The 27252-nt window shown below is 37.8% G+C and overlaps 2 protein-coding genes across 2 annotated transcripts; one reads left to right on the top strand and one right to left on the bottom strand.

The window, feature by feature from the left end:
* The first annotated feature begins 162 nt into the window (after positions 1-162).
* LOC134748626 (N-alpha-acetyltransferase 40) lies at positions 163-27012 on the top strand. Its single transcript, XM_063683423.1, has 5 exons — positions 163-311; positions 541-797; positions 1476-1634; positions 23118-23276; positions 25102-27012. Exons 1-5 carry the CDS (start codon positions 306-308, stop codon positions 25190-25192), a joined length of 672 nt encoding a protein of 223 aa, XP_063539493.1. The 5' UTR covers positions 163-305; the 3' UTR covers positions 25193-27012.
* Positions 2212-16136, bottom strand: LOC134748608 (UDP-glucosyltransferase 2-like). The gene is made up of 6 exons (XM_063683403.1): positions 15703-16136; positions 11169-11636; positions 10875-11045; positions 4106-4337; positions 3474-3696; positions 2212-2654 (listed from the first exon to the last, which is right to left on the bottom strand). Exons 1-6 carry the CDS (start codon positions 15874-15876, stop codon positions 2303-2305), a joined length of 1620 nt encoding a protein of 539 aa, XP_063539473.1. The 5' UTR covers positions 15877-16136; the 3' UTR covers positions 2212-2302.
* Positions 27013-27252: the final 240 nt, after the last annotated feature.

Here is a 27252-nt window from a genome sequence, read left to right as displayed (position 1 = left end):
AATTCAAATTTCGCGGTAGAGAAAACCAAAGGTCTGTTTGAGACAACGATTAAAGCATTGGGTTTAGGTAGCAATTTTGTAGAATAGTCGTGTAAATAAGCTTTTAGTGTCTATGGGTAAACATTTTTTGTCTATGCTTAAAAAAAAAGAAAAAAGAATTGACATTGACAGAATGAAATTGTTTCCCGCCGTGTTTACATAGATTGTTTATATAGTTTTTTGAAGAATTATTATAACATAAAAACAACGCATAATAACTGTTAACAATTTTTTTTATTTAAATAATCCATTCCCTAAAAGCTAACATGGGTGTAAGTAGTATATTTTCATGAAAACATTACTGGCTTCATTTGTACAATATTTGTATGTTTTATTCTCAAAATTCAAGGAAAACGTAATTTTAATTTAGTAAAGACAGTGCAGTGAAGATAACAATAATTTTACGCACTCTAGCCTTATAATACCAACTTTTTCTGCTTATTTATTGAGGTTATGTTTGTAAAGAAGCTTTGTTGCTAAAACGCCTTGTAATTCTTGCAGAAGAAATCTACAGCATCCGTAAACAAGAGCAAAGAGAAGAGGCTCGCTAGGAAGCAGGAGCAGTACCGCATTGCCGATGGGATGTCTCATGTGACTTCGGCAAACAAGCTGACAGACCTGGCTTTGCTGTGCAAAGAGCTGCTGGTGTACCGGAGCAATGACCTGGACGTTGAAATGTACATACAGCGGGTAAAGGATCTCGACAAGAGTGTTTTAGACTGGGCAATAGACCTTACTGAACGGAATATGAAGAAATTGTAAGATATTAAGCTTATTTTATTTAAATTATCCCTTTTCTTGCTAAACACGGACATCTATTAGGTTTTCACTGAAACTAGTCACTACTATCATCATGTATACTAAGACTCCTACCAGGCTGTATCTCATGAAACGTGATAGTTAGACAGTTGATATTGTCACACATGATGTATTTTTGATTTTAATCCAAACTGAACGCGGCAACAGATATTTCTGTTGCCACTATAACAACGAATACTAAAAAGTAGGGAACCCTCGGTGGGTGAGTCCGACTTGCACTTGTCAAGTCTTGATTAAAATACTTAATAATGTTACATAGTCACAAAACTATGAGATGTTCAATTTCATTTGTAGGTATAGCATTGGTATAGGTCAGGGGTCGGCAAACTTTTTAAGAGAAGAGCCAACAACAGTAGAGATCATCAGTTTCAGGCATGTCACTGACTTCATAGAGCCACATAAAGTTTATTTGACTGGTGTAAATCCTTAAGTGTTGATCGTTGGGTGTGTTGAAGAGCCACATCTGCAGGTCCAAAGAGCTGCATGCGGCTTGCAAGCTTTATTAAATCTTACATGCTTATGCAAATTAGCAAAATATAACTAATTGAAGATAACATACAGGACACGTCTCCACCCACTCAAAACACAAGCTTTATATCATAAAAAATGTATTTCAGGTATGAGACCTGTGCCTGGGGCTGGAACAAGGAGAAGAAGGTGGAAGAAATGATGGATGACTCGGCCTGGTACCTCATAGCCAAGGAGAAGTCCGGGACCCTCCTGGCATTCTCACACTTCAGGTTCGACATGGACTTCGGGATCCCTGTCTTGTATTGGTAAGTAGTTATTGAACACATTCACTGCCAATCTTTTTGTAGCGCTATACCCGTAGCCGATCTCAGTGTTCTCCTGTTTTGTAGAGGAAAGCGACAACAAACAGAGAACCCGCCGAGCGGGTTTCCGGCACTCAATATGTTAGGTTACTTGTTTTACATGTAATTATGTGTATGAATAAGCTCATCAGCTGAATATGAATATGAATAAATATAGATGGTGCTGCAGTGCACCATATTGGATTATAAAATGTTAATGTTTTACAATCTAGTAAATTTGGCCACATAGCTTAATGTTGGAATGATGAGGCGGATGAAAACTTTCCATTAAAATTAATGTGAATTTTATACTAGCTGTATGATAAACAGAGACCGAAATTATTGTGACATTTTTGAACTGTCATAGGGAGTTCTCATTTATCGACTTGCAATACACAATTATATTGATACAATGTAGAACACAAAATATTAAAAATTATAACAGTAAAAGAAGAAATTTCAGCTATAGACTGCAATTATATAGAGCAATAGGAAAAGTCTATATGTAGTGAGATATTTTTAAAGGGAAAAGAAAACAAGATTCATAAAGTATTTTCTATTATCAACATAAATATCTTACTTGTTATTATTTACACTTATACCTAAATTACAATAAATTCAATTTGAATTAACTAATTAACTTTCGCTTTGTATTTCCAAAGCAAACAGAGCAAAAGACTGTTTCTTCTAAACAGCCTTTTTTCGAACACTAGCTTCTCTTTAGGCCACCATTTGATACACCTAGTGCAAAGATATCGAAATAGAATATAAAGAATGAAAGTTAATAGAATAGCTAAAGCTACGCTAAGGGCGATTACATCTAGTAGCATGTGCTGAGCTGGATGCAAGTCTAACGCGGGAGACCTCAAATGTCCAGCACCTTTATGTCTTAGAACATACTCTATCCAATATACTCCAGTATCGAGCGGCGATAGCGGCCTATCTAAAAATATATCCCTCAGCTGTAAGGCGTTTTCTTTGTACCTGCAACAAATATTATTTATTAAAGTTCAGTTACACAGCTTGTGTCTTAGGTTATCTAAAAGTTAGCTGTAAACAGATAGCAGGGCGTTTTTATAGGCAATAAATATTAGTTAGGCGATACGGGTGCTTTGCCGCGTGTGGCGGTGTGCGCGTGCCCGAGATAGTCCTTGTTTGCGAGAACGGGAACTCGTCTGATTGTCTCGTCTGAACAGAGAAAGTTTTTTGTTCCGAAGAAAGTTCTGGCAGTTTAAGTACCTATATATATCTACGAGTATACCGTCGTAAGAGCAAAAGACAATCATGAGTCAAAGGACAATGGGCATTGGTATGAGGCTGGACCCAGATATGAGTTGAATATCATTAAATAGGTCTTTTATAATTATTTAATGATCACGCAGCCAATGAGTTTTTTTCAACAATGTTATATTATAATTTCAGAGTTGTCTCTAACTTATCTCCGTTACTACTTTGTTTTTATTTATATTTGTCTCAAGTTATACACCGCAGTTTTACATGTTTTACCGTTAGAATGATGACTTGTGTGAGTAGGTATTAGGTTAATTAGGTAGTTTAAAAGTCGGATAACTAAACAGTGCCTAGAGACTTATACTACGTGACGAGACGTGTACTTCTGATCACTAAGCAAATCCTTTAATGCTTCCCGCCACTGGTCCATATCGAAGTCCCTGTTAGGTGAGGCCACTCGCAGGACGCCTCTATCTGCCATGGCTTATCCGTTGAGTGGCTGGTCTCTATACAGTAGCACCATGAGCATAGTTACAATTTTACAGGTAGATATGAAGATAAGAAGTCACTTACTTTTGATTGCTAAGCAAATCCTTCAGTGCTTGCCGCCACTGGTCCTTATCAAAGTCCCTGTTGAGAGTGACCACTCGTGCGACGCCTCTGTCAGCCATAGCTCGTCCGTTGAGTGCTTGGTCCGCGTACAGTGGTACAGTCAGCATGGGCACGGCGCACGCCACCGCCTCTTGCGTACCCAGGAGTCCGCCGTGCGATATAAACAACTTTACGTTGGGGTGACCTGAATATCCAGCACCATGGTTAGTTCATGTTAGCAAAAAAGCTTTATTGAATTTGGTCCACTCGTTTCTAGTGATTTAATTACAAGATAAAGGGTCAGTTGCACCAACCACAATTAACAGACTGATCAAAGTCAAGCAGCAGAAAACTATGAAACTTCCCATACAATAAAATTTAGCGAACGCTAAAACGGTGACAGACGGTTTGGTGCAACCTAACCTAAGTCAGGTAATGTTACATGAAGTAATTCGGTCAGTTAGCTGTCTTACAAAATTTGGAAAGACTATCGTAAATCTAGTCCGCTCTAACGCCTTTAACTGCTTAGTAGGTATGTTATGTACACAACAAAATCCAAAGCCATAATAGCAATCCTAACTGTGTTTAGATTACTATATCAAATGACTACTCACATAAAGTTTTATACTGTGGTATCCAGTCCATAGTGTACACGTTGTCAGGCACGGTCAGGTTCCGGGCTAGCATCCGTCGGTCCATCTTAATCAATACTGTCTGTGGCAGTTCGCCTATAACGCGGAAAATCTCGGCCAATTTGTGGTTGGGGATCGTCTCGATGCGCGACATGGAGCCGAAACTCCAGTAGATGACGCCTTCTTGCGACGCGTCGAGTAGCACTTTCAGTTCCTGAGAATTATATGTACATATTAATTATTATAGTCTTAACTGCTGGGCTTACTGGTTAGAGTTTTGTTGCGCATGATTGGGCATATGGCTCTAATAGCGCGCCAATTATGGCTTTATCTCAGGTCTACCAATTTCACCTTTTATGTCACATCTTTTGAACATTTGTTTATTTGTGCGGAGCGTGGTCTCTATTCACACCCAAATCCTGATCTTATTAGTCCATCCGATATATAAAAACTGGCGCTAAGTTGTAAGTACCTAAACTGCTTAACATTAGACAATAGGAAGGCGTTGCATTTTTGGTTAAAAGGTCTCTATCATTGGTTACGTCCGCATGACGGTGGTACCTATCTCCTGTGACTCTGTGATTTAGTAATGAGTGTGTTAAGGCTTTTATTTACTTCAATGGAGTACTTGCAAATAACTTCGCTTTGTACAAACTTTCCAAGCAAGTTAGTACGGAAGCTGTGATGATGGCTTATCACAGTTTCGTTGGGTCAACCTTACGATATGGGATCATCTATTGGGGTAATTCAGTCAACAGAGAAGCCGTCTTTATCGCACAGAAAAGATGCGTGAAAGCGATTCTAGGGCTTCACCTAACAGATAGCTGTGTACCACATTTTAAAGACCTGAAAATTCTTACATTCCCCTGCCTCTACATTTTTGAAATCGCGATGTACATCAAAACAAACCCAACACTATTCAGGACGGTCTCTGAGGTATTTGCTAGAAATTCCAGGTATCCTCAGAATCTCTTTCCTGTTTCCGCAAATACTGCCCTAATGCGCAAAAGTGTGTTCTGCTTAGCTAGTAAGATTTATAACAAATTGCCTGTCCATTTCAGAATGTTACCCTTAAATCAGTTTAAGCACAAACTACTGACATTTTTAATTGATAATTGTTTTTACACCATTTCTGAATTTTTGCTGTATAATTTTAACGCTTCTGATTTGACATGACTTTAATATTAATAATAACTAGGTATTTATATAGATATGTAAATTTATTTCGCATGTTAGTATGTAAGGAAATTATTCAAGTTTTTGTACGCCATCAGGCAGGGTATAGTGCTACAAATATTTATTTACCGCCACTGTAATCAGTTTGACATATACTCACAAATAAAAACACTTTGAACTTTGAACTTAATTCTCTATTCTATTTCTATTTATTTATTACAAAATATATAAGCATTACAGTCAACAGAAACCAAGTCGCTTATATACTAGGACAATTCATAATATATAAATTTATATAGAAAATCTAATCATTTAGAGTGAGTTAAGATTTGTTGCCAATATTTCAACAGATAAGAATCGCATTAATCATCTCTATTCGAATTAGGCAATATCAACAAAATATTATATCGATCTAAACAATATCAGACACTAACTAACTTATAACTAGACTGCGTTCACAGACCGTATGTCTATCAGTGGAAAGTAGGCCGCAGCTAGTTTGGGAACAGATTATGGGTAATTTGGCAAATAGTGCCGCTATCTGCTAGGTCTTAGGTCCCGGGTCGATAGATCACTATTGCTATATAATTTGGGTTAAGTGTTATAGCATCGAACCACTAAGTACAAAGTTCGATTAGCGACGATTTCGTTTGCAAGAGCTCCCAATGTTCTGGCTGTGGGGTAAAATTCTGGATGGATCAGACTTTTTTACCTTCGGCTTGGCTCCTGATCAGATCAGAAAACAGAAGTAGATATGTGAATAACACATTGCCATCGTACCTACTATTGTTAGAAAGCCATACAGAGGTAGAACTCAAAAGGAACGACCCAATACCCTGTAAAAAAACCGGCCAAGTGGGAGTCGCACGAAGGGTTCCGTACCATTACGCAGAGAACGGCAAAAAAATCACGTTTGTTGCATGGCCCCACTTAAATATTTATTTTATTCTGTTTTTAGTATTTGATGTTATAACGGCAACAGAAATACATCATCTGTGAAAGTTTCAACTGTCTAGCTGACTAGCTATCACGGTTCACGAGATACAGCCTGGTGGTGACAGACGCGTTGTTATTCTTAACTTTTCTTTAAGTGAAATGTTTATACCAATTTACCAATGACAAGTTGACAATGTATGATTATTACTGAATAAATGATATGATATGATATGATATGATATGACGGACAGACAGACGGACGAACGGACAGCGGAGTCTTAGTAATAGGGTCCAGTTTTTATCCTTTGGGTACGGAACCCTAAAAACTATGATAATATTGATGATTCGCTCAAGATTTAATTAAAAGCAATTTTCCGGTATATTACAATAGTACATTTCGATGCTAGTGCGGAAAGTATGTCATTATCTTACGAGTAGCGAGATATCTTGCCACGAGCCGCAGGCGAGTGGCAAGACTCGGGACTAGTGAAGAATGACATTTCCGCACGTGTATCGAACGACGTTTTTTAATACAGTTGCGAAAAAATAAGAAAAACAACAAGTAAGGAATTCGAAACTTTATATTATTAATTCTGTGACATAATTGACATTGACATTATGAAGAGGTGTTTTTTTAGCTGGGTGTTATGTTATTACCATCGAACCCACTTCAATGAAAGTTTTTTTTTTAAATGCATGTTCTATAAAACAGAAACAATTGTAAATATAAAACATTGTACTATTATTACCCAAATATCGTTAATTACGATTATTTGTGTATCGTACATTTATAAAAACAATATCGAATGTTGCCTTTGTAAACCTAAAGCAGAAAGAAAAAAACGCCTGTTCTTTGACAGTCGTTCCGTTCCATTCAGACAACTTATTAAGAACGGTTTTTCATAAGTTTACGTAAAGTAGCACTTTTTGAGCAACTGTATTAAAAATATATTTTTCCCCTCACTAGCTCGGAAAGTTGTCGTTTATCCTTCAATACAAGCGGGGAAAAACGCGTTTTATCCACTAGTGGGGAAAGTAATTTGACCTTGGATGGAGCGTGTTTAAGTAGCTTGACAGATAACAAAACGTAAAACGCTCATGATAATGGTTCGTTCGATATTAATTATCATTAAATAAATGGTTTGAGAATCTAATAAAAAATACCAAATTTAGCTTTATTTAATGATTTTAAGTCATAAACCTTAAAATTCCATAAGAAACGTTTGTTTTTTTTATAATGATGTTAAATATAATTCTGAACGCACAAGTTGGGTCGATGCAATTTCAAAACGCATCGTTGACATTTCATACATCAGAAATGTCAACATTGTCAACAATTTTTTTACTTAAAACCTTTTCTCACCGACTCGCGTAAAAATACACAACTTCCAGAGTTTTCTGTTATAATATCGTAAAGAAATGAGTGATTCCAGTGATGAAGATGATCTAACGCCTCTGGATGTTGCACTTTCCTCGCTATAGTGAGGTGAAAAGTTTTGTGTTACACACGGGCGCAAATGTATTTTACTTCTCGTGTGTTGAAACACGAGCAAGCGAAAGGATTCTATAGGTGAACCACGAGCGAAGCGAGAATTCTAAACTCGCGGGTAAAATACAACTTTGCACCCTTGTATAACAAATAACTATTACAGTACATATTGTGCTACTTTACCGTACTAGTGCGATAATTAGCACTTTAAGTAACTATGTCAAAAATTTAAAGGGCCATATGTACTGTAAAACGTTCGATACATGTGCGAATAGGTAATTAATAATTATTAATATATATTATTAATATATAATTTCCTATTTTTCGCGCTTGTATCGTCATAGTATAAACAGGACAAAGTATGTTATATACAATATACAAGTCCCGCGCGGTGCGTTTGTATGAAGATAACATACTTTGCCCTGCTTATACTATGGTATCGTAATGTACTATAATATGTTTGTAAAGTGAGAAGGTGAGTATCCACTGTCCGGATTTCTTTAACTTCTCATTGATTCAACTGGAAATTTCCGTGAAGATTTTCCGATTTAGCTCTATTTGTACTTGAGAGAAGTGCATCAAAACAATTGAAATGGGTTAATCCGATAATGAGGGCTACCGTTTTTGTGCCCACCAGTTGGCGCCACTTTAGATGTAGGTCCAGAAAAACAGATCTCAAAATTCTTCTATGCTTATTTTTATAAAATCAATACGTTCTAATATACACAAATGTATTAAGGCCGTTCCATCGGTTTGCCGCTGTCTCTGTCACATTTCGCAAGAAAGAACGGGAAAGATCATGCGCGCCAAGTGTCAATTTTGATCGAATTTTGTCGATTTTTATTTATTTTAAAAACGTTACCCTACAATATCGAAATTCGAAAGCTATGAAATTACTATTTAAGTTAAAATTGTTTTTTCTTCTTTTTTTGTTTATAGCATCACATAATAAATAACCGAGTAAAATTGGATTAAAAGTCCGAGTTAGAGGTTACTTTGGGAATTAATTAGTATCGAGGAAAGTGTTATAATTCGTGTATCGGAAGCTATGATATTAAAGATAATATAGTCAAGAACTACATATATTTTTTCCACGTCTATGAATATTAACGCCTCTTAGAAAAACATGATCATATAAGATTTTTCGCCTTCTGGCTCAGGGAACCGCCTTAACGTGTAATTTTTCCGACCTGTTTAATTTTTCTGTTTTGTTTTATTTAAGTTGGCACTTTTTTTTAAACCACTTACAATTATTGAGCTATATCTATAGATTACCATGATTAATCAAAGATGGACAAAGATTTACCACAATTATGAATAAGGAGTGAAAATTCCCGATAAAAAGTCTTGAAACCCCCAAAACTTCTATGCATGTGACATTTTGACAGACCTCCATCTACACTAGCACCCCTAGCGGCGAAATTAAACGCGGTAGCCCTCATTAAAATAGGTTAATCCGATAATTATCAAGAGGCACTTATTAACTATTATAGTTCTAACATTATTTTCTGCTCTTTAAAGATAATGTCATACTTCGGTCACTTTTGTTATATAATACAAGTAGACCAACATGAATGCAATTACAACATTCTTATTTGTAATAATAATAATTGTCAATAGGAATTATTATGCCATTGTATAATGTGTACAATGTTGTTATTGTTTATCTTTTATGAGTGCGAAGGCAAAATGTATATAAACAGTAATGTTATTTAATACACGTGCATAGACTCCGACCACGCTAAGTTTGCATCGACTTGTCAGTGACAATGCCAGCCATACACTTGATCAGACGTAATACTTGGCATGAATGTAATACAGTTAATTTAGGTTTCTCATTTAAAAACTATAATCTCATCAATTGAATATATCTGCATCTGACTATAACGTAATTTTTTTGTACCTAAGTAGGTATATAATTTCTCAGTTGATTATTATCGTACCGTTTATGCTAAAAGTGTCGTTCGGTTTCAGCCTTCGCGTCGAGAACTTTGCTCTCTTAACACATTCACTGCCAAGAACACGATAGGTGTGTTCATTTTGTATTGGAAATGGGGCGCTCGGCAATGAAAGTGCTAACTGACCATTGGTAGACCTTCGGTTTCAGTTTCGGCAGGTTTCGGCGTAAATATCATGTTTCAGCCGCAAGGCCCGGTTTCGGCCAAAAAACTTCCGAACCTTTCGCCGAAACTTACAACATTCTACTTTAGAATCGCGTTTGGCTAGTTGTCTATTCCACTTGGCCGGTTTCTGCACGAATTATAGGTGTTTCATTGTTCATAGGTCTAAAAATAAAGGACACAGATTTTTTTTTTCAATGATTTAACACGTCTATAAAAGTTTCACTATCGGTCCGACCTAAACTGGCTGAAAACCGAACCTCTGACTTCGGTTTCGGCTAAAAATCCGGTTTCGGTCGGGCACCTACCTAGCTTGTCTAAATTTAACGTATGACCATATCCTATTCACAAACCAAATTATCAACGATATGCTTCATTATGACATTCAGGTCTACAGTGGGTCTACACTACAACAGCCCTACAATGTCAACAACAACAATTCAATAGATTGCTCGTTGATTTATTGGGTGCAGTCGCGAGAAGCCGAGGTGACCTAGTGACTCGTAAGATATGAAATCACGATGAATTCCGCCTGCGAGAATATACGAGATAACGTAATCGTGCTCTTAGTATTTTACTCCTTTTAACAATATTCTCCGTAAACCTTGCATTAATTAACTGGAAAATCTTAATCAACATCCTTATTTATTTGTCAGACTGCCAGACTCAATGACACGAATGGAATAAAATCGATTACACAACCTATTTACTCACATATTATTTACGTTTGTAGAGAAGTCTTAAGATGCACGACGTTAATCGATACACTTAGCTCCGAATATTTGGGTTGCTGTGATATATTGTACGGGAATTTTTATTTCAAAATCCCATATTCATTTGGTTCCATAGTAAAAGTCCAGCCTTGGTTATTAAAAAAAAACCGTTTTAGCTCTAAATCGTATTCGGGCAAGTAGCATGAGATACCTGCGACCTACTGAAATATTTGACTTGAAATATAGGCGTGGCATGATAAACACTTCCGTAAGGGCGACTTGTTTATTGTTTGCTTCGAGATTGATGAAAGTTTTACCTTTGGCAATTGTTGCGAGTCGTCCAGATGCAGCCCTCCTACTTCTACTAAGCCCGGCACCAGCGGCCGCACCTGATTTATACTGAAATGACTGTTCGACAGCACCAGACTGTAGTTCTGAGCTAAGGCTTCTAGTTTTGGTCCAGGGCCGAAAAGCCGGTCTGCTATAACCTGAAACATATACTTACGCTTAAAATCTATCCTTGCAATAGTTCAGTAAAAAAGAAAATTTGGTCTTTTGCAGCTGTGATAAAATTCAATGACAATATGCAAAAAAATAATTAAAAGACTTACCTGAGAAGGAATTTGCGACTGGTATTTGTACAATATTTTAGCCCAATACACAGATAGCGTGTTCATAAATCTTTCCCAGAGCGTCATGTGTTGTCCGTAGCCCATCATATAGGCTGGGATATAGGAAGTCGCCTCCGGATTCCCGAGTTGGTCATTCACCCATGGTAGGGGGACGCTGGATAAAAATCCCACTACAGGAGCTTGGTATTTCCTACCAAACGGCAGGAAACATTCGCTTCCGAATATCTCGACTATCACCATATCAAATTTTACAGTAGAATTAAGCAGGGCTTTGACAGCTGGTAACTTGGAGACGATTTCACATGTCCTGACACACTCTTGTATTATCTGCTCCAAGTTGCCTATGAACTCCGGTTTTATTGTGTGATGCTCTTTGGTAAGGTTGTTGGCGATTTCAGGTATTGTTCCGGCTAGGCTGATCGTTTCAACGTTTGGAGGTGGATTTTTCTGTAACAATAAAAAAGAATAGGTGTAAGCAAATAGTTTTTAGAAATGTGTTTTTGGAAGGCGGTAAATGTTCTCGAGTCCTTCTTTAGATGTTTTCCAGAGATCATTGTTAAGGTACAATTTTATTCTTGAAAGAAAGCTCCAACTAGTGCGCTAGATATTGTTATTACATGTTGTTATTTTTTAGTTCAAGAACGGAATATGTACTGTTGTCAAAATTATAGTTTAACTCAACTGTCACCTCTTCTCCCACATGCTGTATTAAGTTTGCTTTATTTTATATTATTAATGTGTTTTTAATTTAAACTGGTTGCCCTGAAAACCAACGCCATGGCTAAGGACGATAGTTATCGGCACATGCTGAGTGGCATCCATTTTGGTGTCCTGCATTAAAATATTTGTATTATAGCCTAAGCTTGCATTCAACACCAAATAAACTATTTCAATCCAAAAGACGCTTAGCTTTTAAACAAAACGATATAGGGGATATAAGTTGAATGAGCGAGTGTTTAGACGGGCACCGCGCGTGCGCGATAAGCGCCGCAACTACCGCAGAATCGCAGACACGAGAGGTGAGAGGGCAGAGGGATCACGGCTATTCCTACTAGCACTAAAGAAATACTTGCAAAATTCCGTGACTGTTGGTCGTGTGATTAACTATCACCAATTCCTATTACTCTCTGTATGTGCATAGGTATGTGTCAGCAAAGTCGGTCGGCCAAAACCCAATTTGTAATATTAACATCTCCCGAGTCTGTCTTCTGATTTTACAAGCTCGTTAAGGTATCTTCGCGACTTGTTTTTTGGTCAAACGGAATGAATGTTTATATTATATGTATTTCTAATGAGACAAGTTTTAAAATAAAGCTATAAATATACATGTGCTAAGCGACCAACGGCCGCGCGTCCTTGCCATTGACGAACCCGTGATTTAGTTCGTTCACCCATATAGGTTTTCTTTGATGTTGATATCTTGATATACCCGCTTTACACTGTCCGCAAAAAACGCGGAAAGCGAATATGCACCCGATACAAACAGCAACACTTAACTGTCCATTGGTGGACTTTATCATAAAAGGTCCACCGATGGACAGTTAAGCGTGTGGGCGATGGTACACACAATCATTATGCCTTTGTGTCCAGTTTATGTCAATTTGTCTATATGCCAACAAAATGTGAAATTTCCTATTATACTAACTACTGTCGCGATCACGCACGCGATTATGCTTTGCATTGGGCTGGGCGACACCATTACGACATTGCGATATGCGAAAGTAAAAATCACGATTTTTAATTTAACTAAGCTTAATTTATAAGCTAAGTTCGTAAAATTTGGACTCTATCGAGAACTCTAATTATAAGTAGAGTTAATGTGTGAGTGTGATATTATGATTTATGGCACACTCTAATAATTTTTTGACATTCACGACAATCACGACTTCACGAGGTCGATAGATCTCAACGAGTGACAGTTACTTGAGATCTAGTTATTGGTCACCAACCGTGAAAAGTGACGTATCAGGAGCTCAAAACAGTGGCAGAGAGAAGAACGGAATGGCGCGCGGTTATTCCACCGATAAGAGCCAGGCTCTTAAGAATTATGATGATGATGTGAAAAGTGCGGGCATAATAATTTGCACGCAGTGAACCCATGATGTTCGGTGACAGGCCAACGCACTCGTGGTAAGATGAAGATAACATCTTAACACGCGTTCACTTAATTGTTGCCGAGTAGGTATATCATCGAAATGACTGACCTCTAGTATATATCAATACTACTTAAGACTTTTAATGAGCGATAATATAACTGCTTTCGCAGTTGACGCGGTTCTACATTGTATTATGTATTTTTCTACTCAATTAATATATGCATGTCAGATAAAACAAAATTTTAAACACACATATAATTGATTTCGTTTTTAATACCTACTTAAACCTATAATTATGTTGTTTTAAGGGCGGTGAATACCTATAGAGGTATCGTAGAAACTTTTACACTGGATATCGACGAATGATATTGTCTTTTGTTAAACCCGACCACTAGTTACGTGGTCTTCGGGGCGTCCCAGCGATGCCTACTTTCCGTGACTTTTTTTATGATGGGTGCAACTTTGTAACTACCTCTGATGTATTCATTTTTCACTTTTATTTGTTGACTTTGATACCTATCCAATGTGGACTTATGACGCTGCTTTACGATTTTGAAGATTTCTAAGTCATTCTTACCATCTCCCAATCTACTATAAAACATTCCTGAGATTGGGCTCTATTTTGGCTACCTTCCTCTTCGCTTCTTGTTTGGCTTTTTTGTACTCTATGTGGTTAATTTGAAGTTCTTTGGTTTAACATCATCATTCCACCACTTTGGGCCCTTGTTATGCGTAAGTATTCCCTTTGGGACTCCTAAGATGTTGGAAGAATGGGTTTTACAAGTGCGTGTAAAATTTGACCACATACATTCGGCATTGTTGTTGTATTCGTTGTTCATGTCATCCTCCAGATACTGTTTGAGAGTAGCAATAAGGTACTTTTAGGGCTGTAAAGTAGTCCCCATTTGATTTTCGGGGTTTTATCAATGGTTGTCTTAATATGCTTGGGTAGTTTGAGACATACTACTAACATTCTATGCTGCGAAGTAAGCGCTTCTCTCGGTATTACTTTACAATCCCTAAAGTTTCGAAGTAAGTTCTTGTCTGATAAAATATAGTCTATTTGCGTACCATGTCTTGAGCTTTTATACGTGATCAGGTGTCAAGGTGGTCATGGCGAGATTATGTCTCATCCCAAATTCCAAGATCTCTTCCCATCTGTTTATTTATAGTCCCATAGCCTCGATTTCCATGTACTCCCGGGTATCCATCAGTGGAAACTACATGTTCAGATCTCCGCCGATATATTTCGTTTCTGGAGAAGGTATCTGATTGATCAAGTCATTAAAATCATTCCAGAATTGAGATTTTTCCGCTTCTGAACATCCTACCTGTGGAGCATATGCCGAAATTAGATTTAAAGGCGGTTGTTTATCCATGGCTAACTTTACAGCAATCAGTCGGTCGCTTATTCTTGCGACCTGGATCATCTTTTCTTTAAGGTGACGTGACTATTTCCATACATTAAGCCAAATTAGGGTCTGCTTCACCCACGTATATGTATATTAGAGCCCCACCGCTGTCCTATATAGTTTCTTTCCGCCCAAACGCTGTTAGACTTTGTGCTACTACGATGTACTTCTGTGAAATACTTTCCGGCATCAACATAAACAAATAAACGATAATGTAATGTATAACATCCACGACCGACTTGCAACTGATAATAACTGAACACTGAAACTTATGACTACATAAATGAAAATGATTCACTTAATGGCTGCAGCAAAACTTATCATTATCTACGAAGTACAGTAGCCTATTTTTTTTCTTCACATTGTAATAAAGAGAAAAAGTGGACGTAGACTTTGTGAAAAACATGTGGAAAGCAGTTTTTGTTTCACACCAAATATATTACTATTTCTAATTAATTGAAGCCTCAGTTAAATTCTTGCACCATGAATTCCGTACCAGCATACAACTTTTGTAGCGTTTAGATTTCTGTTCTTGAGGTTGACTCGCTCTTGACAATCATATAAGTTTTCAATAAATACTTAATCTTGTTATGTGATATAACACTAAAACCCCACGAAACTTTGATAACACCAGCAATTTCACTGAATTCACAACTATTTATTCATTATTTTAATCGAAGAAAATGAAATATTATTTATGATATTTTTTATTTAACAATTAAATCGGTAGCGAAAGCTCTAATCTAACTGATGAAGAAATTTCAATTTCGCCGTTCGTCTAACCCTGTTCATGTTAAGTCCTATAGTTTTATAATTATAATATTTTTGTTGAATATAATTTAATTTAATGTTTCTGGGCGTGAATTTGTACACTGCTTAATGTTGAATTTATTTAAAATTTTAAAATCTTAATTATTAATTATTTTTCGTTAATGATTTATGAAACTTAAAAGCTTCCACCACCTAAACTTTTTCTCCTCCAAACTAAGTGTTAATAGTACGTACCATTGGAAAATGTGTGATGACGGTGAGGTGATGCTGCCTTTCAGCCAGCGCCTCGATCAGCTTTCCGTACATCGCGTAGTGACTCCTTGTGTTGGTGGGCAGCACCGCCAGCAGCCGCGCCGCCTGGCCCGCCGTCGCGCACCACAGAACCAACCACATCACCCACACCCGCATCTCGCCGCCGCTAGCCTTAGTTTGCAAGTGTCCCGGCCACCGTCGCCGATCGCTACCCGCCCCCGATAAGGTGTGACGTCACTCTGTCCTCTGATTGAAGTCCGTAGCACGTACCGCTCGAGCCCACCCACGGCGAAAGCAACCTTCATTCACTACGAGACCTATCGCCTTCCGATTCGTGACTACTTAGATAAATTTCTTCGTGACGACCTGACGCGCTTTCGTCTGCTAGGACAATGAGGCGGCGGCGGCCCTTACTCGTTTTGTAGCCGGTATACATGTCGATCGTGTAAACATTCATTGTGTGTTCAGATGAACGGTGACCGAAGTGTTCTGCGCAGCCCGCGGTCCACGTGGGGTGAGCGTGCGAGTGCGGATTTACGAAACGGTGTGGAAAGCCAATTTTTTTAAATCATAAAAATAAAGGCAGGGCTGTGGTATTTGGCTTGTCAATATTTTTGAATTTATAGATCATTTTTTATATATGCATAGAATTTAGCAACAACTTTTGTTCAACTAACACGGACTGTTTGGAAGCTTAAATACGACAAACTTTTCATAAAACATTACGTACAATAAAACTGCAGTGAACATATTGTACAATTACAGACGGTTTGAGGTATACAGCTCTTACTCTACTAACTTATTTACTTTAAATGAAAACTCACTCTTACGGTTGTAGGTATAAGTCTTCGTTTCGAATACCTACAGGCAATTCGTATTATGATTGAGATTTTTTTTTATACCACGTCGCTGGCAATCAAGCATACGGCCCGCCTGATGGTAAGCAGTCACCGTAGCCTATGGACGCCTGCAACACCTTTGCTTTGCTTTGCTTTTTGAACAAAATAAGAAAAAGATACTCTACAACAAGTTATTTTACACAAATTTAGAAAATAATACGATGTTATATAACATTTTATAACAGCCAATGTGGGAGCACCATTACAAGACATTGCAAGAAAATATAGGATACAAAAACCAGTTTTACCATCCTTAAAAGTTTTGCACTCAGTTACCAAATACTGGCGATGCATATTCTACTCAAGTAGGTATTTCTGTAGTTTGGTGTGTTTTGATGAGGGATAAAGTTTTATTTTTGATAATTGGCTCATCGCCATTACGGAAAATTTGCTTTTTAATCCACGATGATATGAATAATCCATAAACAGAATTGACATTGCAATTGGGTGAATGCATTTTCCTATTTTATTTAAATCGCAGTTTTACTTACACAAACTTTTTTGTGCTTATGCAATAAGAACCTGTGTAAAATTAACACTGAGTGCGTAAGCAAGATGAAAATCGTTTATATTAGACATCCGCCAATCGAAACATGTATTGGGATGACTGATGTCACGTGATAATTTCCAAACATTATTTATACTTCCATGATGTGACAAATTACAACGTGGCGCACTCAATATGGTCTCAATGTTAGTCTTTATATTTATAAATCGAATTAGATCGCGTGACATGATAGCTAACGGTGGACTGTATAAAGTAAGATGAGATGATGAAAACACGTACTAGAAGTTAATTATTTTAATTAAAACATGGAACACAAGAATAAGCAGTATACAAATTTACAAAGATATATAAATGAGGTCGCATGCCAGCCAGTCGAGTCGCTAACAGGTAGCTTATCCGAACTACACTGAATTGCTGATATCATCTAGTTCACTTTAACTTATGTGACAAGAGATATGTCTGGGACTGATTAGTGTAGGTTGTATATCACCATTAGTCCGTACAACCAGATAGTCGATATAGTCTAACGAATAATGCGAGTTCATATCTGCATAATTGTACATTTTGAATACTTACTGTAATAATATATTCTTATTACCAGTGTGTAAACGCCATACGATAAATAAATAGTCCGTTACAAAAACTTACATTTTATTACTGTAGAAACCTTCACTACTTTCACCCAGTTAGAGTAAATACTAAATATTTCACAAATCAAAAACTTTTGCCATTTTCGGGTGCGTCCCGTTGCCTCTCCACTTGGTGATGACATGACTTCATATCTTGTTATTGCACATGCATTTCAGTATAAAAAATGAGGACTGACGAGAAGATAGCAACAGCTGCTACGCATGCACACTGACAATTTTTTTTATTTTTTATTTTCAAAAAAGTATAATACATTTTAAACTTATACTAGGTTCGCCAAACTTGCGTTTAACGGCGAAATGATGCACTCATTTTCAATGTTAGTACCTTAATCTAAATTTAACGATTAACTTATATTACTAAGGTTAATACATACTTTTATATTACATTAACACAGTGTAAGTTGTAGGTATATATGTTGTCTTTCTTTAAAAATTTCTTTGTAGTTTTACATGTATGCAAAATGTATGATTTTGGTGCAATAAAGAATATTTATTTATTTATTTATAAACAATATTTACCTATGAAATAAAACTATGAAAACGGATTATATCGCGTATATTGAATTTATAATACATCCCGACGTTTCGAACTCTTTACAGCGTTCGTGGTCAACGGGTGACTGAGGAAAAATTACAAAATGCAAAAATACCCACATACTAAAATAATGAACAATCATAGACTACAAACTTTAAGGCTGGTTGTACATGCAAAATCGGTTCATAAGGCTAGTTATACACTATAATTATTTTTCAAGTAAAGATATATATATATATATACGCGATAAAAATAAACTATGCCGGCTCCAACCCTACACCACGGACCCGAGAAGATTTAATTCCCTCCTAAATTGTAGGAGGGTATCCCAATATGGGACCGGCAACAAACTCGGCGGGACACATCTTTTCAAAACATCAGAATGTCCAGCATCATCCAACACTACGGTCTCACAGTCTATGTCTCGCTTGCTCCTTTATCAGGTGGACTACAGGATCCCAAGCTGGTGGTAGAGAAAAGCCATCTTCCCTATTAAAGTTTGGATATTTCTTAATCTCAATGGCCTCGCGCAGCATTCTGGGTATGTAACGCTTCTCCTTGGCAAGAACCAGAGGCTTATCAAACTTGATTGAGTGATTGGCTTTATCCATGACATGCTCACAGACAGCAGACCTAGGTCGACGGTGCTTGACATCAGCTATGTGTTCCTTCACCCGAGTGGAAATGCTCCGTTTCGTCTGCCCGACATATGATAGGCCACACTCACAGTCCAGCCTGTACACTCCTGCAGTCTGTAGAGGGGTATTGCATTTTACAGGCCTCAGGAATTGTGACATCTTCTTCATTGGCTTGAAATATGTTTTTATAGAAGCACGCTTCAAGATGTGGCTGATCCTGTCCGTGACCCCCCTGACAAAAGGCAGAATGGCAGGCCTGCGCTCGACTGTGGGGATCTTAATGTGGGACCTCTGGTTGACCCGCGGTATCCTGAGCTCGTTTGCCTGGAGCGCGCGCCTGGCATGCTGGAGCTCCGCGGCCAGATGCTGGTCATCACATATCCTCTGGGCTCTCTGAAACAAAGATTTGCCTACTGTAACAAGTTGACTGGGATGGTGATGCGATTTGCCATTTAAGTACCTATCAGTATGAGTAGGTTTCCTATACACAGTGCGACCTAGGGTGTTATCAGGATTTCTTTTTACCAATACATCTAAGAAGGGGAGAGAACAGTCTTTTTCCAACTCCATAGTAAAATGTCAGCGACTACTGGAGACACCGGAGACCCCATGGCCACGCCGTCGACTTGAAGGTAGAATTCACCATTCCATAGCAAGTAGCCAGATGTAAGGCAATGTTCCAACAGCTTAGCATATTCCTCTGACATGTTCTGCTCACATAACCTCTTCTTGACAATTTCAATGCAGTCTTGTACCGGTAGGCTTGTAAATAGCGACTGGACGTTCTTGGATCGATTCGTCGGATTCGTTTCTTGGATCACCTAAATTCCATCCATAGCAAAATAAAATTTACTATGGAGTTGGAAAAAGACTGTTCTCTCCCCTTCTTAGATGTATTGGTAAAAAGAAATCCTGATAACACCCTAGGTCGCACTGTGTATAGGAAACCTACTCATACTGATAGGTACTTAAATGGCAAATCGCATCACCATCCCAGTCAACTTGTTACAGTAGGCAAATCTTTGTTTCAGAGAGCCCAGAGGATATGTGATGACCAGCATCTGGCCGCGGAGCTCCAGCATGCCAGGCGCGCGCTCCAGGCAAACGAGCTCAGGATACCGCGGGTCAACCAGAGGTCCCACATTAAGATCCCCACAGTCGAGCGCAGGCCTGCCATTCTGCCTTTTGTCAGGGGGGTCACGGACAGGATCAGCCACATCTTGAAGCGTGCTTCTATAAAAACATATTTCAAGCCAATGAAGAAGATGTCACAATTCCTGAGGCCTGTAAAATGCAATACCCCTCTACAGACTGCAGGAGTGTACAGGCTGGACTGTGAGTGTGGCCTATCATATGTCGGGCAGACGAAACGGAGCATTTCCACTCGGGTGAAGGAACACATAGCTGATGTCAAGCACCGTCGACCTAGGTCTGCTGTCTGTGAGCATGTCATGGATAAAGCCAATCACTCAATCAAGTTTGATAAGCCTCTGGTTCTTGCCAAGGAGAAGCGTTACATACCCAGAATGCTGCGCGAGGCCATTGAGATTAAGAAATATCCAAACTTTAATAGGGAATATGGCTTTTCTCTACCACCAGCTTGGGATCCTGTAGTCCACCTGATAAAGGAGCAAGCGAGACATAGACTGTGAGACCGTAGTGTTGGATGATGCTGGACATTCTGATGTTTTGAAAAGATGTGTCCCGCCGAGTTTGTTGCCGGTCCCATATTGGGATACCCTCCTACAATTTAGGAGGGAATTAAATCTTCTCGGGTCCGTGGTGTAGGGTTGGAGCCGGCATAGTTTATTTTTATCGCGTATATATATATATATATCTTTACTTGAAAAATAATTATAGTGTATAACTAGCCTTATGAACCGATTTTGCATGTACAACCAGCCTTAAAGTTTGTAGTCTATGATTGTTCATTATTTTAGTATGTGGGTATTTTTGCATTTTGTAATTTTTCCTCAGTCACCCGTTGACCACGAACGCTGTAAAGAGTTCGAAACGTCGGGATGTATTATAAATTCAATATACGCGATATAATCCGTTTTCATAGTTTTATTTCATGAGTAACTATCGCGGTAACCGAAGACAATATTAATATTTACCTATCTTATATATATTTTTAGTCATGCGTCGTTGTACCCAATAGCAACTTCTTAATTTTTGATTTAAAGATGTTTTTACTAGCACACTCGTCTTCTATTGATAAATTGTTCATTAGTCGCGGTATTGATTAACGACTACATTAACGATGAGATGTGACTGTGCTGATTGCTGACCCCGGCGAGGGTCGAAGGAGCTGATAAGTGATAGCTGCATACTTTATTCTTCACCACTCATTACTGGTTATCTGGTAGTTTGTTTCTAGTAAACGAATATGTTGTTTACGCGTAAAATTCGTGAAATTTTATAAGTAAAGCTGTAGTTTTCCTTAATTACCTTAGACTATTTAGACGGTTCAAGAATTTACATGCGATTTTCGTTACATTGCTGCATTTGCTCGATCGACTGAATTCATTGTAGGTATACTCTGTAGTTAGCAATGTATCGAATATTGCATTCAAATTCTTGAACCGTCTAAATGGGGCTGTATCTATAGAAAAGCTTAAAGTACCTTAATACTACGACGAAGAAAAAGAAGGGGTTATGATTTTAGCAGTGTAGCTATAATATAGGTAAATCTATATGTAAAAGAGTAAGATTGTGCCGTGTGTTTCACCGTATCTGCGAAGCTACTGAGCGAACGACGAGCAAGCGAGCGAAAACGAAAGAGCTATATGTATATGTAGTATGTACTCGTACTTGGGTTATAGCTTTTTAACTTTTCATTTCTATGTTTGCTGAACAGATTATGCCACCCAGCATAGTAGATTCAAATCAACGACAATATTTTTAACTCCTATCTTCCCTGCATCTACTCTTTATTACTGATCATTCATTCATTTATTCCTTTATAAAACATAATTTTACATGTCAAATACAATATTTCATCATTTTATTAAACTTCATTATAATATTATTGACTTTTTATAACTCCTAAAAATGTGTGACTAGTACATTTCACACGTGTTGTAAACGACATTTTTTAATACAATTGCGAAAAAATAATAAATTAATATTTAATATATCATTAGTAGAATCATACCACCAAACCAAACCAAAACCAAAAGTACCTATACAGCTAAGATACGCGAGCTGCCGCAGCCCGCGATACCTTCATACTCGTGCGCGCCCCGGCCGCGGCCGCCGCGGGCCCGGCGCGGGTTGGTCAACGACACCTCCTCATAACTCATGAGGCCCTGGTACCTGCTCCGCGCTAAATTCAATTTTAATTGCGTTTCGAAAGTATAGTTTGGAACTAAAAAGTAAAAAGCACTAGTTCGAGAAATTGAGCTTCTCGCACGCTACGCAGCCACAAAAAGTACCACTTTTTGAGCAACTGTATTAAAAAATAAATATTACATCTTCGTTTAGGTATCGCGAAATAATATATTGCCATCACAAAATGTTCTAGGTATTGATAAGCGGTTATTAACTAATAGGTGCTAATAGCAGAATCACGTTTTATTATAGAATTTTGCCATTCTTAAATGACGCAATATACCTACTAATACACGAACTGAGAACGTGAACGACCTCCGAAATTTGAACGTTTCATTTTATTAATATTTTAATTTAAAGCAAAAGCTTACATAAAAACTTAAATGTGGATAGAATGTGTGACAATTGTGTGTTTGTTATTTCTTTTAGGAAAAAAATGATTTTAGATAATATAACTTCTCATTAATACATATCGAGTTCGATCGAGTTCAAGGAGAAAGAAGGACTACTCGAATTACAGTATTAATCAAGAACAGGGAAAAACAAAACCTGTGTAAAGATCATAAATCCAACATTCAAATGTCATACCTACTTATCTATTTGTCGTATGGCTTTGTTATATGTCACTGTATACTATAAAAACAAATACAATTTTACCCTAAAAAGTCTCTACTAAACGATAGAGCGTCCGTATAATCTAGACTAATCTACAATGTAGTCGTACGATTGTCGGCTGTAGGTACATCTGAAATTCAAGCATTTATCATTAGGCTTAGAATCTTTTCGTCGTTGGTTTCAAAACGTTTTAGATCTAAACATACTTATTTGTTCCAGCTATGAGGTCCAAGTGGAGGCCGAGGGGCGGCGGCGCGGCCTCGGACATCGCGTGCTAAGCGTACTGGAGAAGCTCGCGCTTGCCACGCGCATGCGCTGCGTGCGCCTGACCGCGCTCACGCACAACCCCGCCGCCAGCGCCTTCTTCCGGGCCTGCGGGTCAGTACAGTACTAACTCCTTGTTGTAGCCCGCGCTCCTTACTGTTTGTGTGTTTACCGCGCTCAAGCACGATTCTTTTATCAGAATCAATAGAACTCGTGATTCTTACAAAGTAGAAAAACTATAAAAATTCAAAAATAAAAGTTGCGGGTAGATCTACGGCAGTATGGCGAAAAAGTAGGAATCCCAAATACAAATACCTTTATTTTGCATGAAATATGGTACAAAAGGTGGTCAGACAATATTATACATAGCACATATTTCACCAGCATCTGCAGCATCCCATAGTTCTTAAATCGCTGACATAAAAGCTATGGGACATATTTTTGAGTATGATGAGTACACCCATATTATTACACTTGACTTTAGCACATTTCAGTAGGTACCTAATACAAAAATACGAAATTCGGGATGTGAACGCATGCCACTGATTGCTTACAGTTTATCAAAAACTTATAGAGTAGCGTTATGTCATAAAGCCCAATTAGCGTTATCATATCATTGCAACGATATATTACCTATTCAATGAGTATATGTATTATACCTAAAATTCAGTTCATTATCTATTTAGCGAAACACAAAGTCATAACATAACCGTTATAAAACTTACAATAATTTTAGAGAATTTTAGATATTTTTGAAACGTAGTCTTATCCGCTACTATTAATTCTGTCTGTACCACGACGGTATCAATGCGTGCCCACTGTTAACTGAGAATTCATAAACCCTATTGATAAGTCATAACTCATAAGGTTAACGGATGGTCAGCTCTGAATGTTGCTGTTAATATTTATCGGGGACCGCGAACCGTGACGCTGTCGATAATTTATCTACGATACTTCGTACTAATACGTTGTGCAATTTGTATAACGAAAACGTGGACAAGTTGACACTTGTGCTCAACGACTGGTTAATCCAGGGTTAGGGTCACGTTCAGATTAGGGCGTAATCTAAATGTGTCATAATTTGCCTCATTAATTGTCATCAGTTGGCGGCCGGTATTTACAATTAAGAGTAGAGCATTCGCGGTACGACAGATGAAAATTGTATTTTGATCACACTTGCTCGTAGAAGATCTTATGGGCCCCGGCACACTTAGCGTCTTTCGAGCGTCGATGCCTAACAGCATGACAAAAATTGTAAAAATGGCGGACACCGCGGACAAATGTTTGAAATGTCACCGTATTTAAAATTATTTCGCTTCAAATTTAGTTTTTTCTTCGCAAGTGTGTTGAAAAACATTGTGTATCTTGTTGACGAGGGTACGAGCGCACTTTGGACATGATAACACTCCGCCGTCGTAGTTGGTTGTGATAGCTACAGGTGGCGGAATCTAATGTTCGTCTCGCTTTGTGCCAAGCTCATTTCTCAGATTCAAAAACGTTAAACCCGTTTTAGGCTACGCTATCTATCGTTCTAAAGGCCCTATTTCTCGTGCAGGACCCAGCCTCCCTCCCTGTACTCCTTAAGTCGTTAATAAGTATCCCTACTTCTTTTCCCAATCCTAGTAATAATAAAGTCAAAAACGGGTTGTGACTTGCTACTATCGTTATCGTTTCCCACTTAAAAGGCTGCATTAATTGTATCTTCTCATACATCTATCGGAGGAGTACAAATACAAATGCTCACACTATTGAGACATTCCACGGGACGTCCCGTACAACTGCATTTTATTCATGAAATAAAACGTTTTTTCCTGCGTTTAAAACGGATGATTATGTTTCTGGAACAATTTTACAGAAAAAGATACCATGTTCAGAAAATTCGCGTTTGTGCGGGACAACAGTAAACAACGAAATGGAATGTTCCTATTTCTTGTTACAGATACGTTTTAGACGAGACGAGTCCAGCGCTAGAAGAAGCCGCACATTACGAGATACTGAGCAAGGCCACAGAAGCCCCGGAGGAGACTTAACATCCCCACCACTACACCGCCACCACCTAGTCAGCAGGCCAGCTCATCGCTATTATCCCAAGTGGGTCCATACTCCATAAGTTCGCATTATGAAGTGACTTAATGTAATGTTTAGCATAATAATCTTGCACATCATGATTAATACCAATGTTCTTATTCGACAGAATATTACATGTTATATTGGCTTAAACATACATGTGGGCTTTGATTAATAGGAACAAAAATACCAAACCAAAGGTTTAGAAGAAAGCGAAAGTATGCATATCACTTTTCGACTTTTTTTCAACGATTGTATGTACTAACAGTTTTACCGCTATTTCAAATTAGTTCTTTTAAACTACGTTAAGTATTTTGGTCTTATTAATTGTTAAAGTTTTCTAATTTCATATATGTATGTGCCCCATCTACATTATTACAAAAAGGCCCGTGCTAGGGCATATAACCCCGTAAATCTATACGAACATGATGTCATAATTTCAGTTCCTAGTCTACCACACACTTTACACCATTATTTTTACTCTCTGAAATCTAAAATAGAAATATTTTTGTATTTTTACACATGACATTGATAATGAACTCCTTTCATATTATTAAACTCATGCATACTACTTTTTGTATCGATTTCAGCTAATCTAACTTTGACTAATGATATCAAATTTTGGTGCCATCAAAAGTATATTTCCAACAGAAGCTTTCGATTTGAAGTGGTATTATCTTATCGCCGGCTACTTTGTCTACTTCCGTCCGAGAATATAAACTAAAACTACTTATATTCATTAATTCAATTACTACTTGTATCGTACTTCTTTATTTAAAAGCGCCTACGTAAATACGCACAATTGTTCGAAACTCTGAGAGTTCGTCTACGCTACATTTGCAGCGTACAATATAATGGGCGCGCCTTACTTGAGCATTTGGCGAGAGAACTTAGCGTAGCCCATTGAAGTTATGTATTCCGGAATAAGTACAGAACAAAAATGACTAAATGTTTGTACTAGCGTCCGTAGCACGGTCGCATTTTTATCACCTGTCACCATGCCTGTCACGTTCTAACAAGTATGTAAGTGCGAAAGTGACAAGCATAGTGACAGGCGATAATAATGGAACCATGCTGCCACCGCAGAACAAAAATTTGTGACCATAAGAAGTCAAACTATGACGAGGATCGTGTCTCGTTTTGATTAAGACAATAGTGCCTCCAGTTCAATAAGTGAATATTTCAGTCCTTTAGTTTGATGCTCTCTTTCGAACTGATTTCTTTAGTTTGCCATTATCGCCTGGCTTGCTGGGTATAATGGGTCAATTTTGATCAGCAAAAAAGTGACAGAACTATCCGGGTTCTACATAAATCTGTAGTTGGCAGGATTGTAATAAGCTAGAAATCATTATAAATCGTATCGCTACACTAATTCGTCTGCAGTATAATTGGGCCAAAATTCTTTTCTTTGTCTTGTTTTTGGTCCCCAAAAAATGTGACGGAGTGGAGCTTTTTGTATCGGGTGATGGGATGAAATTTAGTTTTAATTTTTTCTTAAGGGTATTATAAATATTATAATCTACAGCTAGAAAGACATGCAATAGCACTCAACTTTGTTTTTATTGATTTGATAAAAGACAAAAATAGAAGCGTGACAGAGTGGTCAAAAATAAGAACGAAAATAATTTTGGTCCAATTATTAGTTACGTCCATCACTACATTCCGTGTTTTGTAACTAGTTTAACAGGTTGTTAATAATTAACCCGTCAGTACCTTAAACTGATAATTCTCATAACAAATAAGTTTATTTTAGCAAAATAAATACAAAAATTTTACAGATAAATACTATTTTATTTTGGATAAACCATTCAAAACCAACCATCAAAAACAGGAAAAATATTATAAGTAGTTAAATATTTACTTATAAAAAAACCGGCCAAGTGCGAGTCGGACTCGCCCAACGAGGGTTCCGTGCTTTTTAGTATTCGTTGTTCTAGCGTCAACGGAAATACATCATCTGTGAAAATTTCAACTGTCTAGCTATCACGGTTCATGAGATACAGCCTGGTGACAGACAGACGGA

The sequence above is a fragment of the Cydia strobilella genome, chromosome 16 (assembly GCF_947568885.1).
Source record: "Cydia strobilella chromosome 16, ilCydStro3.1, whole genome shotgun sequence".
NCBI classification, from domain to species: Eukaryota; Metazoa; Arthropoda; class Insecta; order Lepidoptera; family Tortricidae; genus Cydia; species Cydia strobilella.
Note: the sequence above shows the minus strand (reverse complement) of the source record. Positions and strands in the feature narration are given on the sequence as shown.